At 58.7% G+C, this 12,866-nt stretch overlaps 1 protein-coding gene across 13 annotated transcripts in view; it reads left to right on the forward strand.

The window, feature by feature from the left end:
* Positions 1–12,369, forward strand: part of KMT2D (lysine methyltransferase 2D) — a 37,916-nt gene extending 25,547 nt beyond the window's left edge. For 7 of the 13 annotated variants that reach the window (XM_064591319.1, XM_064591323.1, XM_064591329.1 and 4 more), the window contains exons 40-56: positions 24–2,867; positions 3,004–3,144; positions 3,268–3,435; positions 3,592–3,751; positions 4,396–4,495; positions 4,682–4,857; positions 4,954–5,084; positions 5,724–5,856; positions 5,935–6,062; positions 6,211–7,351; positions 8,196–8,332; positions 8,428–8,558; positions 9,021–9,068; positions 10,229–10,514; positions 10,758–10,831; positions 10,958–11,066; positions 11,224–12,369. In XM_064591319.1, coding sequence (XP_064447389.1) covers positions 24–2,867; positions 3,004–3,144; positions 3,268–3,435; positions 3,592–3,751; positions 4,396–4,495; positions 4,682–4,857; positions 4,954–5,084; positions 5,724–5,856; positions 5,935–6,062; positions 6,211–7,351; positions 8,196–8,332; positions 8,428–8,558; positions 9,021–9,068; positions 10,229–10,514; positions 10,758–10,831; positions 10,958–11,066; positions 11,224–11,316 — 6,000 coding nt within the window. In that variant the 3' untranslated portion in view covers positions 11,317–12,369. The remainder of the gene's footprint in view (positions 1–23; positions 2,868–3,003; positions 3,145–3,267; positions 3,436–3,591; positions 3,752–4,395; positions 4,496–4,681; positions 4,858–4,953; positions 5,085–5,723; positions 5,857–5,934; positions 6,063–6,210; positions 7,352–8,195; positions 8,333–8,427; positions 8,559–9,020; positions 9,069–10,228; positions 10,515–10,757; positions 10,832–10,957; positions 11,067–11,223) is intronic. The other 6 variants (XM_064591327.1, XM_064591328.1, XM_045873504.3 and 3 more) reach the window with 3 other exon arrangements.
* The last annotated feature ends 497 nt before the right edge of the window (positions 12,370–12,866 follow it).

Consider the following 12,866-nt stretch of genomic DNA (forward strand, 5'->3'; position numbering starts at 1 on the left):
ACGTCCCGACTCTCCTGTGTCAGGTCCGGAAGCAGCAGAAGGAGCACACCAACCTCATGGCAGAGTATCGGAATAAGCAGCAGCAGCAGCAGCAGCAGCAGCAGCAGCAGCAGCAGCACTCGGCCGTGCTGGCCCTTAGCCCTTCCCAGAGTCCCCGGCTCCTCACCAAGCTCCCTGGGCAGCTGCTCCCGGGCCATGGGCTGCAGCCACCGCAGGGGCCTCCGGGTGGGCAAGCGGCGGGTCTTCGCCTGCCCCCAGGGGGCATGACACTCCCTGGACAGCCTGGTGGCCCTTTCCTCAACACCTCCCTGGCCCAGCAGCAGCAACAGCAACATTCTGGTGGGGCTGGGGCCTTGGCTGGCCCCTCAGGGGGCTTTTTCCCTGGCAACCTGGCTCTTCGAACCCTAGGACCTGAGTCGAGACTTCTACAGGAAAGGCAGCTGCAGCTCCAGCAGCAGCGCATGCAGCTAGCCCAGAAACTGCAGCAGCAGCAGCAGCAGCAGCAGCAGCAGCAGCACCTCCTGGGACAGGTGGCAGTCCAGCAGCAACAGCAGCAGAGCCTGGGCGTACAGGCAAACCAGGCTCTGGGTCCCAAGCCCCAGGGGCTTCTGCCTCCTAGCAGCCATCCGGGCCTCTTGGTCCAGCAGCTGTCCCCACAGCCACCCCAGGGGCCCCAGGGCATGCTGGGCCCTGCGCAGGTGGCAGTGTTGCAGCAGCAGCAGCAGCAGCACCCTGGAGCTTTGGGCCCCCAGGGTCCTCACAGACAGGTGCTTCTGACCCAGTCCCGGGTGCTGAGTTCCCCCCAGCTGGCGCAGCAGGCTCAGGGCCTTATGGGACACCGGCTGGTCACGGCCCAGCAGCAGCAGCAGCAGCAGCACCAACACCAACAGCAGGGATCCATGGCGGGCCTTTCCCATCTGCAGCAGGGCCTGATGCCGCATGCTGGGCAGCCCAAACTCAGTGCTCAGCCCATGGCCGCCTTGCAGCAGCAGCAGCTCCAGCAGCAGCAGCAGCAACAGCAGCAGCAGCAGCTCCAGCAGCAGCAGCAATTTCAGCAGCAGCAGCAGCAGCAGCAGCAGCTCCAGCAGCAGCAGCAGCAACAGCAATTTCAGCAGCAGCAGCAGCAGCTCCAGCAGCAGCAGCAATTTCAGCAGCAACTGCAACAGCAGCAGCAGCAGCAGCAATTTCAGCAGCAGCAGCAGCAGCCGCAGCCGCAGCCGCAGCAGCAGATGGGCCTCTTGAACCAGAGTCGAACTTTACTGTCTCCGCCGCAGCAGCCGCAGCCGCAGCAGCCGCAGCAGCAGGGGCCCCTTGGCCCAGGCATGCCGGCCAAGCCCGCGCAACACTTTTCTAGCCCTGGAACCCTGGGTGCCGCCGTCCTGACGGGCAAGGAGCAGAGCATGGTAGAGACGGCTGTTCCTCCAGAGGTCGCAGAGGGGCCGTCCACACATCAGGGGGCGCCGCTAGCCCTAGGGGCTGTTCCCGAGTCGGCGGCCACCGAACCCGGGGAGGGGAAGCCCTCGCTGTCCGGGGACTCGCAGCTCCTGCTTGTCCAGCCGCAGGCCCAGCCGCAGCCCAGCCCTGCGCAGCTGCAGCCGTCTCTGAGGCTCCCAGGGCCCCAGCAGCCGCAAGTTAACTTGCTCCACACGGCAGGTGTGGGAAGCCATGGGCAGGCAGGCAGCGGCTCATCCTCAGAGGCGTCAGCCATGCCCCACCTGCTGGCCCAGTCTTCTGTTCCTTTAGGGGAGCAGCCTGGGACCATGACCCAGAACCTTCTGGGCTCCCAACAGCCCCTTGGACTAGAGCGGCCGGTGCAAAATAACGCAGGGCCACAGCCTGCCAAAGCAGGATCTGTCCCCCAGTCTGGGCCGGGCCTGCCTGGGCCTGGAGTCATGCCAACGGTGGGTCAACTTCGAGCGCAGCTCCAAGGAGTCCTGGCCAAAAACCCTCAGCTGCGGCACTTGAGCCCGCAGCAGCAGCAGCAGCTACAGGCGCTCCTCATGCAACGGCAGCTGCAGCAGAGTCCGGCAGTGCGCCAGGCACCCCCCTACCAGGAGCCCGGGGCCCAGCCCTCTCCCCTCCAGGGCCTCCTGGGCCGCCAGCCCCAGCTTGGGGGCTTCCCTGGATCCCAGACTGGCCCCCTCCAGGAGCTAGGGGCGGGGCTTCGACCTCAGGGCCCACCCCGGCTCCCTGCCCCACAAGGAGCCTTAGCCGCAGGACCGGTCCTCGGCCCTGTCCATCCCACACCTCCACCATCCAGCCCCCAAGAGCCAAAGAGACCTTCCTCACAGCCCCCCGGAGCCAGCCCCCTCGTCCCGTCCCAGCTCCCCTCTGAGGCCCAGCTCCCCCCCACCCAGCCAGGGACCCCAAAACCCCAGGGGCCATCCTTGGAGCTGCCTCCTGGGAGGGTCTCACCTGCTGCTGCCCAGCTTGCGGATACCTTCTTTGGCAAGGGGCTGGGACCTTGGGACCCCCCAGACAACCTAGTAGAAGCCCAGAAGCCAGAGCAGAGCAGCCTGGTACCTGGACATCTGGAGCAGGTGAACGGGCAGGCAGTGCCTGAGCCACCCCATCTCAGCATCAAGCAGGAGCCTCGGGAGGAGCCATGTGCCCTGGGAGCCCAGGCGGTGAAGAGGGAGGCCAACGGGGAGCCAATAGGGGCACCAGGTACCAGCAACCACCTCCTGCTGGCAGGCCCCCGCTCAGAGGCCGGGCATCTGCTCTTGCAGAAGCTTCTACGGGCAAAGAATGTGCAACTCAGCACTGGGCGGGGGCCCGAGGGGCTGCGAGCTGAGATCAACGGGCACATTGACAGCAAGCTGGCTGGGCTGGAGCAGAAACTACAGGGTACCCCCAGCAACAAGGAGGTGAGTGCTCTAGATAGATTGGAGCAGATAGAGTGGGGATTGCAACCCGGGGCAACATGAGCAGGTCTGGTTCACAGAGAAGAGGTGAGGGCTCTGAGGAAGACCGCAGCCTTCACTGTGGGTTTATCTGGCTTAGGATACAGCAGCAAGGAAGCCTGTGACACCGAAGCCCAAGCGGGTGCAGAAGGCAAGCGACAGGTTGGTGAGCTCCCGAAAGAAGCTGCGGAAGGAGGACGGGGTCAGGGCCAGCGAGGCCTTGCTGAAACAGCTGAAACAGGTGACCCCCAGGAGCCAGCCCCCTGGTCCCATCCCAGGATAGGGGGCATGCTGGCCCCCAGCTGTGCAGTGGCAGAGATGTTCACTCTGTAGATTTCCAACCTTGTCATCTTGCCCCTCCTAGGAGCTGTCCCTGCTGCCCCTAACGGAGCCTACCATTACCGCCAATTTTAGCCTCTTTGCTCCCTTCGGCAGTGGCTGCCCGGTCAATGGGCAGTGCCAGCTGAGGGGGGCCTTTGGAAGTGGGGCACTGCCCACTGGCCCTGACTACTATTCCCAGCTGCTTACCAAGGTCAGAAAAACGGCAATACCTTTTGGGGATGACGAGGTTCTTGGGGAGGTGGAGGTGGGAGCGGAAGATGAGGAGATTGCTGATGTCGTGGGGGGCCAGGAGATTACATCATTCTCCCTCTGCCATCTTGCACACAACACCCCACCCCACCCCCAGAATAACCTGAGTAACCCGCCGACACCACCCTCGTCGCTGCCCCCCACCCCACCCCCATCGGTGCAGCAGAAGATGGTGAATGGCGTCACTCCATCTGAAGAGCTGGGGGAACACCCCAAGGATGCTGCCTCTGCCCGGGATACTGAAGGGACCCTGAGGGGTAAGGCAGGAGCAGCGTGGGCCTCTCGTTCTCTGGTGGGGTTTGGTGGCCGGGGCCCAGGTCGGTCCATGTGCCCTCTCATATGGTTTGAGACAGGAGTGATCGCTTGTGGTCCCGTGTGCGCACATGAACAGGGTACCTGAGCTAGGGAAGGGCCTCTTTAGGGCTGACTTTTTGGAAGCAAGGAGCCCAGAGCATAGGCGACAGAGGAGGTGGTGGTAGGAAAGAGTGTTGATGAGGCTTTTGTTTATGAGGCACGGCCTACAGTGCTTTAGTGGGTATAGAACACCAGTCAAATCGGGATTTGAATTCTCTGGTTCTTGTATGTATTTAGCTGTGTTACCACGGCTAAGTAACATGATTGACTTGGGTGGGCCCCAGTTTCCTCACTGAAAATAGATGTTAGAATATTTCTCTGCTGGAGTTGTTAAAACTTGATGAACAGAGCCCAGTGCCTGGCACGTAGGAAAGGCTCGACAGGCGCAGCTCATCTGCCCCAGACTTGTAGGCAGGTGGGTGGGTAGACAACAGCGGTCATGAGAGCTAAGCTAGGTCTTGTTCTAGTTAGGCCTGAAATTTGGGGGAGATAGCCCCGTGAGCTCTGGCCACCAGCCTGACTTTTCTTCTCCCTTCCTACCCTTCAGATGCTTCAGAGGTGAAGAGTCTAGACCTGCTGGCTGCCTTGCCTACACCCCCTCACAATCAGACTGAGGATGTCAGGTGGGGGGCGGGGCTGGAAATGGGGTAAGGAATGGGGTGGCGGGCAGGTTGCCTCATTTTTCCCTTCAGCCAATGGCAGGTACCACATAAGGCTATGACATCTACTAATTTCTAGATTTGGGAGGGGGAGTCTGCAGCGCTGTACCAACAAATGTCTACTTGGGGGAGTCTGCAGGGCTGTACCAACAAATGTCTACTTTTGGCCCATAGGATGGAAAGTGATGAGGACAGCGATTCTCCTGATAGCATTGTGCCAGCTTCGTCCCCCGAAAGCATCCTGGGGGAGGAGGCCACTCGTTTCCCTCAGCTGGGCTCAGGCCGGTGGGAGCAGGAAGACCGGGCTCTCTCCCCTGTCATCCCCATCATTCCTCGGGCCAGTATCCCAGGTAGAGGCTGCTCTGGGCATGGGCCAGGCAGGGCTGGCTTGTCCAAGGCTGGGGGAGAGGGCAGCTGGAGCTTACACAGGTCCCTCTCTCATTCAGTCTTCCCAGACACCAAACCTTATGGGGCCCTGGACCTGGAGGCCCCTGGAAAGCTACCTGCCACAGCTTGGGAAAAGGGCAAAGGAAGTGAGGTGTCAGTCATGCTGACAGTCTCTGCCGCTGCGGCCAAGGTATGTCCTGGGGGTTCCTTGGAGGCCAGAGGGATCCTGGTCAGAAGGCAGTCCCTGGAGCTTGTGTGGATGAATTCATCCACTCAGAACTATGTACGAGGACCTACTGTGTGTGAATGCCTGGGCTGAAGGCTGCAGGATTAGGGTAAATAAAGCACGAGGGGCTCACAGTCCAGTGAGAGACGCAAGTCAGCAAATTAGGAGAGCGCACATAATGCGACGAATGCTGCAAGACAGCATGTCCCCAGTCACGTTTGGCGGAACTCTTATTTTTTCATGTTGAGGGTTTTGTGGTCAAAGAAAATTGGAAATCCCAGTTGAAACCACAAAACAAGTTTCTTTACTGCAGGACTTCTCAGATTCTTTAATTTGCTAATGTATATCTCGTGAGTTTCCAAGTGGTGCATATAGCGTGTGTCATTCCTAAACTTGGTGGGCACGGGTCCCTCTTTGTGGAGCGCCCGTTAACGACCGCAGCAGAGAGGTGGGAGAGGTGCTGTGGGGGAAACGCGTGAGAAGGGCGGGACTGACCGGCCACTTGGGGAGCGGGGCTCCGGGTGTTCTGTCCCCACCAGGCTGGTGGCGGCGCCCGCTCCACACCGCCGACGGGCCCTCCCGTCCCTTTCCCTGCCCTGGCAGAACCTGAATGGTGTGATGGTGGCAGTAGCAGAGCTGCTAAGCATGAAGATCCCCAACTCCTATGAGGTGCTGTTCCCGGAGAGCCCTGCCCGGGCGGGCATTGAACCTAAGAAGGGGGAAGCTGAGGGCCCTGGTGAGTGTGGCGGGAAATCTCCTCAGGACCTGCAGGGAGGGATTCTGGTGGGAGGTTCTGACGACTTCCTTCCTGCAGGCGGGAAAGAGAAGGGTCTGGGAGGCAAGAGCCCAGAAGCTGGCCCCGATTGGCTGAAGCAGTTTGACGCAGTATTGCCCGGCTATACCCTCAAGAGCCAGCTAGACATCTTGAGCCTCCTGAAACAGGTGGGTCAGGGGGAGAAAAGATGGTGGGTGTCTGGCCAGGGCGAAGAAGGCAGAGGGCTTTTGGGAGAGTGGAAACTGGGTGAGAGGAGGGGGGCGCTCATTAAGCGCGGAGCTGGCGCTGATGATACCGGGCCGTGCCCTCCCATAGGAGAGCCCCGCCCCAGAGCCACCCACCCAGCACAGCTACACCTACAACGTCTCCAATCTGGATGTGCGACAGCTCTCCGCCCCGCCTCCTGAAGAGCCCTCCCCGCCCCCATCCCCCTTGGCACCCTCTCCTGCCAGCCCCCCTGCCGAACCCCTGGTTGAACTCCCGGCTGAACCCTCAGCTGAGCCACCGGTCCCATCGCCCCTGCCACTGGCCTCATCCCCTGAATCGGCCCGACCCAAGCACCGAGCCCGGCCCCCCGAAGAAGGTGAAGATTCCCGGCCCCCTCGCCTCAAGAAGTGGAAGGGGGTGCGCTGGAAGCGGCTGCGACTGCTGCTGACCATCCAGAAGGGCAGCGGGCGGCAGGAGGATGAGCGGGAAGTGGCGGAGTTTATGGAACAGCTCGGCACGGCCCTGCGACCTGACAAGGTGCCTCGTGACATGCGGCGCTGCTGCTTCTGTCACGAGGAGGGTGATGGGGCCACTGATGGGCCTGCCCGCCTGCTGAACCTGGACCTGGACCTGTGGGTGCACCTCAACTGTGCCCTGTGGTCCACGGAGGTCTACGAGACTCAGGGCGGGGCGCTGATGAACGTGGAGGTTGCCCTGCACCGAGGACTGCTAACCAAGTGCTCCCTGTGCCAGCGCACTGGTGCCACGAGCAGCTGCAATCGAATGCGGTGCCCCAGCGTCTACCATTTCGCCTGCGCCATCCGTGCCAAGTGCATGTTCTTCAAGGACAAGACCATGCTGTGTCCAATGCATAAGATCAAGGGGCCCTGTGAGCAGGAGCTGAGCTCTTTCGCTGTCTTCCGGCGGGTCTACATCGAGCGGGATGAGGTGAAGCAAATCGCCAGCATCATCCAGCGGGGAGAGCGGCTGCACATGTTCCGCGTGGGGGGCCTCGTGTTCCACGCCATCGGACAGCTGCTGCCTCATCAGATGGCTGACTTCCACAGCGCCACTGCCCTCTATCCCGTGGGCTACGAGGCCACGCGCATCTACTGGAGCCTCCGCACCAACAACCGCCGTTGCTGCTACCGCTGCTCCATCGGCGAGAACAACGGGAGGCCCGAGTTCATCATCAAAGTCATGGAGCAGGGCCTGGAGGACCTGGTCTTCACCGACGCCTCCCCCCAGGGTGAGCACGGGGCCCTGGAAACGCTCATGTGGAAGTGGAAGGGATCCGCGGGGTCTTCGCGCGGGATCTTCCTGCCCTGGCTTCGGGCCAGTGGAGGTCTTTTAGAGATCCCCAGAGGCAGTGCTTTAGCCTCTCTCAGCCACCTCGCACCCCCCCTGTGGCTGAAGACCTTCTGCTTGTCTCCTTCACGTGTGCTGGCTCCTTTTCCTATCCTCAGCCGGACTAAAGAATACGGTTCTGAGACCGCATCGTCTGGCCTGGCTCACCCTGTTCCTAACCATGAGTTCCTTACGATTGCTTTTCCCTGGTCAGAGCTCTTTTGCTCTGAGCTTTAGCATTAACGATAGAAATAAGTGAGCAAGTACCATGCGCCACAAACTAAAGTAATTGACGTAGGCTGTTTTGTTCATGGCCACCCTCTGAGGTGAGTACTTTCATTTTGCCCAGTGTATACATAAAGAAACAGAGCCTTAGAGAGATTTAAGTGTTTGGTGTAAGGGCCCATAGCCAGTACTAGAACCTGAACGCAAGTCTTCCCAACTCCAAAGCAGGCCTATTGTTCTGGCTGTTGGGTAGGCACTGTGGCCTGTGCTGGGTCTCCTGGGCCCTGGGGTCATGGCTTTGTGTCCTAGGGCTCTCTGGTGCCCCTCCAGGGTAGGAAGCCTGCTGGCTTGCTGAGGGAGAGTGGGACTGGGAGGCCAGGGGGGGTCCTGAAGAACCACACAGCCTCGTGGCAGGGAGGTGGGCAGGCTACAGAAAAGGACCGTCGCTCCCGATCGAGGTTAGGCTGAGGTCCGTCAGCAGAAGTTGCCTCTGAGGGCTGCTCTCTTTCCTTGCCTCTTAGCGGTGTGGAATCGCATCATTGAGCCTGTGGCTGCCATGAGAAAAGAGGCCGACATGCTGCGGCTCTTCCCCGAGTACCTGAAAGGCGAGGAGCTCTTTGGGCTTACAGTGCACGCCGTGCTGCGCATAGCTGAATCAGTAAGGAGGGGGCCGGGGGACACGTGGGCACTGGGGACTCTGGTCCTGCCCCCAAAACGCTCAGGCTAAGGCAAGCACACGACCTGTGTCCACAGCTGCCTGGAGTGGAGAGCTGTCAAAACTATTTATTCCGCTATGGACGCCACCCCCTGATGGAGCTGCCACTCATGATCAATCCCACTGGTTGTGCCCGATCGGAGCCTAAAATCCTCACACACTACAAACGGTGAGCTTGTAGGGTGGGGGCCGTGGGATGTGGGAGTGCGGGTTGGTAGGCGCCCTCTGGCCAATTATGAAGGTTTGGGGGTTCACGCTAGGCCTCCTGATTAGAGGGTATGCAGGTATCACTTAGGTCATCCCTTTCCTCCTCCTCCACGCTGCTCAGGTGTCCTGGGTTGACCTGGGGTCTGGGACAGACTTATCTTGGGCACCCTGGGAATGGCTGTTGGGGAGGTTCTGGGTAGACAGTGGTGAAATTTTATGCAGTAGATAAGGGAGCCAGTCACCTCCTTCCTCTCTTATTTTGCTTCCAGGGGGCCTGTGATTCTCCCAAGCCTGAGACACCCCATAAAGGCTAGGGTCACCTTCCCTTCCCCAGGCTGAGTTGGTGTCAAACATAATTAGAAATATAATAGAAAAATAATAAAACCTTACATTTGTATAGCACTTTATACTTTTTTTTTCAAAGCGTTTTCACATCCATTATCTCATTTGATCCTCACAACAACCTTATGAGGTAGGTAGGGCAGGTGGTATGACCCCCATTTTACAGCTGAGAAAACTGAGACCCAGAAAGGTTAAGTGACTAGACAAACGTCACACAGCTGGGACCAGAACCTTACCTCTCGACTTGTGGTTCACTGCTCTTTCTGTGTACCACAGTAGCCTGACTTTGGTCCCTGGGTAGAGGGAGGCAGAATCCTTGTAGCAGGGTTTTCTCGAAGGCCTTCTGTTGCTCCTTGGGCTAGCCTAGAGCATCAGACTCTACTACCCCAGTCATCCCCAGTCCTTGATGCTCTACGACAGTGGTTTTCAAACTGTGTGTGTTTCAGAAAGTCCTGGAACACATAAACCGAGTGAGCAGGACTTGGCCCTCCCCGTGCATAACTCCCCCTTCCCCAAATTGGATTCAGCCGGAAGCATTCTCTTTTCATCTAGTTTACGTATTGGAATTCCAGTTACATTTCGTTAAAGAAACAAGGAAAAAAATACATCTCTACTAAATCAAAAAGAATCAAAAACGTTTGAAAACCACTGCTCTGGGATGGGCAAGATTTTGGCTGGTGCCCTAGGGTGGTGAAGAGGCATCCTGCCAGGCAGCAGTCATTCCCCTGCACTGAGCCATCTGCACAGAGCCCAACGTTATGTCAGAGAAGGGGACAGTCTGAAGAAAGGAAAGGGTACCACCTCTCGGCTGTGAATTCAGAGCCACTTTTAATTCAGATCCAGCCCAGTGTGGTAGACACGGCCCCCAATTTCAGGGCTTCTAGTATGTGCAGGAGGTAGAACTCAGATGTTTGAGCAAATCATGAGCTTAAATGCCAGGCCTGGGCTGCTTGGGGAAGACCCCCCAGAGGAGCGTGGCCTTGTGTAATGTTTGGCAGGAGGGTGGAATAAGGCAGGGAGATGGGAGAGCGGGCTCAGTGTAGGGGAATTGGTGCCCCCCTCCCTCCATCCCCCACCCCCTATCCTGGGCTCTCTGTGCCACTCAGGGTGTCGCACGGGTCCCCCCAACTAGTGGCTGTCTCACCAAAGCCAAGACCCACATGCCTCCACTCCCATTTCCAAGACAGCACATGCCCCTAACTGGCATGTTGCACATCCTAGGGAGGAGGCGGGTGGGGTGTGTTTGGTCTGGGGGAGAGCTGTCTTGTCATGGCCTGTGTCACCTCCCAGGCCTCACACCCTGAACAGCACCAGCATGTCCAAGGCATATCAGAGCACCTTCACAGGCGAGACCAACACCCCATACAGCAAGCAGTTTGTGCACTCCAAGTCATCACAGTACCGGCGCCTGCGCACTGAGTGGAAGAACAACGTGTACCTGGCTCGCTCCCGTATCCAGGGCCTGGGGCTCTACGCCGCCAAGGACCTAGAAAAGCACACGATGGTCATCGAATATATTGGCACCATCATTCGCAATGAGGTGGCCAACCGGCGGGAGAAAATCTATGAGGAGCAGGTATGGGCTGGCAGAGGGGCTGTCTTGGTTTATGGGCGCCCTCTCTGCCAAGCAGCAAGGGGCTGAATTGGGGTCAGGGGAGTAGGTGGAAAGCTGTGGCAGGAGGAGGAGGTGAGAGATAAGAGAAAGGCAGAACAGGAAATGAAGATAAGCCCGCTGCCTGAGTCTGCTACCTGATCCCACCACCAGCGCTGCTGCCATTCCCTGATACTCTTCCCACTTCTGCAACTTCTTCCCTTCTAGAATCGAGGCATCTACATGTTCCGAATAAACAACGAACATGTGATTGATGCTACGTTGACCGGAGGCCCTGCCAGGTGAGAGAGGAATGAGGAAGGAGGAATTTAGGGGTCCCTGGGGGTGACACTCAGGGTGGGCCAAGAAGGAACCAAAACCCTCCCAACTCAGTTGCCTGGCATCCCCGACTCTGGCCCACTGCTTAGGTACATTAACCATTCCTGTGCCCCTAACTGTGTGGCGGAAGTTGTGACGTTTGACAAGGAGGATAAAATCATCATCATCTCCAGCCGGCGAATCCCCAAAGGAGAGGAGGTGAGAGGAAGTGTTCTGTGTGAGTGACAAAGCAGCTCCCGCTTCTCTTCAGTTCCCCAGAACCAAGTTCCAAGGCCACTGCCGTCAGATCAGATCTCTGCCTGCCCCCCACTCCCTCTGGGGGGCTGGCATCAATTCTACCCTCTTCTCTTTCCAGCTGACCTATGACTATCAGTTTGACTTTGAGGACGATCAGCACAAGATCCCCTGCCACTGTGGAGCCTGGAATTGTCGAAAATGGATGAACTAAGAAGCTTAGAGGCTACCAGGCAGGGGAGTCCCCCCACCCCCAACCTCTTCCCTGAAAGGGATGAGGGGGAAGAGAGGTAGCAGCCAGAGCCAGGACCCAGGGCTGGGGCTGCCGGCTGACCGGAGCCCCTGGAGCAGGAGGCTGGGGCAGAGGGCCCTAGGCCAAGCCCACCCTGGGCACCAGGGACAACCCTCTTCCCCGCCACCGGCCCCCAGGCTGGCATCTCTGCCCCCAGCTCCAGGAGGGGCCAGACAGAAGCAGCCATTGGGCATCTCAGGTTTGAGGGGGATATGGGCCGGGAACTACCCAGAAGCAACTGGGAGGCAGCAGGGAGGGGGGAGGAGGATGTGTGGCCGGGCCTCACAGCCCTGCTGCTCCCACCGACCTCTCCGGCCCGACTCAAGGCTGCAAAGAGACTTGACTAAGCTTGACAATCCCAAAGGCCGGGTCCCACACCTGGCCCTGCCTGCCGGGTCCTGCCCCCACCCTCACTCCCATCCCCTTCCCTCTCAATCTGTCTCTGTCTCCCTCTTCTCCTCTGTGTTTCTGTCTCTCTATGGGTTGTGTTTCCTTGTTTTCCACTCTGACAAATGCAACATGAACGGGAAAGAGGCGCCCAGCTGCCCAGGAGGGCAAGCCAGGCAAGCCGGGCAAGGAGACCCCGCACCCACACCTACCTCATTTAAGTGTTGGATTTTTTGCTGTTTTGAAATGTGAGACCCTCTCCAAGCCCCCTACTGCCCCGACCCTCTCTTCCACCTCACTGCCCTCTTCTGAGTGGGTGGAAGGGGGGTAGGAAGAGGAAGAAAAACAACAACAAAAAATCCATCTTTGTTTTTAATTATGGGCATGGGATGGTGGTTGAGGCTAATGATGAAGATTGGGGATAACTGGCCCCTAGTTGCTCTAGGACTTCCTTCTCCATCTGGACATGGGGGCAGGAGGGGTGTGCTAAACCTAGGACCAGGATATCTCCCTCCTGTTTTCCCAACCCCATCATGAGCCCATTTGCCCTCCAGCCCCTGGATGGGGTGGATGGGTGGTAGGGTGAGGGCTATCCCTGAGTGGCATGCCCATACCCAGTGAGGCAGGGTGTGGCCCGGAGCTCCCACTTTCCCTCAGTCACCAAACTGCTGCTGGTCTGGTGGGAAGGGGTGGTGATGTGGGGGTGGGGAGCTTAGTGTCAGCGCGGGGAGGGTGGGGGGTATTTATCTATTTATACATGGGATTGTACATAGTCTTGTGGGGAATGGGGGAGCCGGCTGGAGGTGAGAACCCTCCCCTCTCCCCCCACCCCCGGGGAGAGCAAATGTAAAACTACTAATTTTTGTGCTTTATATATTCTATATAAATATATCTATTTTCTTTTTACAAAACCAGTTTATAAATGGTAGGGGGGCGTGGGGCGGACACATGGAGCTCCCCTTGTGGGGGGGCCCCCTCCATTACCCAACCTACCGCCCTTTTCCTCACCCCCTCCTCCCCACCCCCTGGCTGTGACTGCTGTAAGGTGGGGGTATAGAGGCTGGGCAATTCTCACCCCCGTTGTA

Source organism: Mirounga angustirostris, unplaced genomic scaffold (assembly GCF_029215605.1).
Source record: "Mirounga angustirostris isolate CCGP_5_RB_7025 unplaced genomic scaffold, mMirAng1.0.hap1 SCAF_5, whole genome shotgun sequence".
NCBI lineage: Eukaryota > Metazoa > Chordata > Mammalia > Carnivora > Phocidae > Mirounga > Mirounga angustirostris.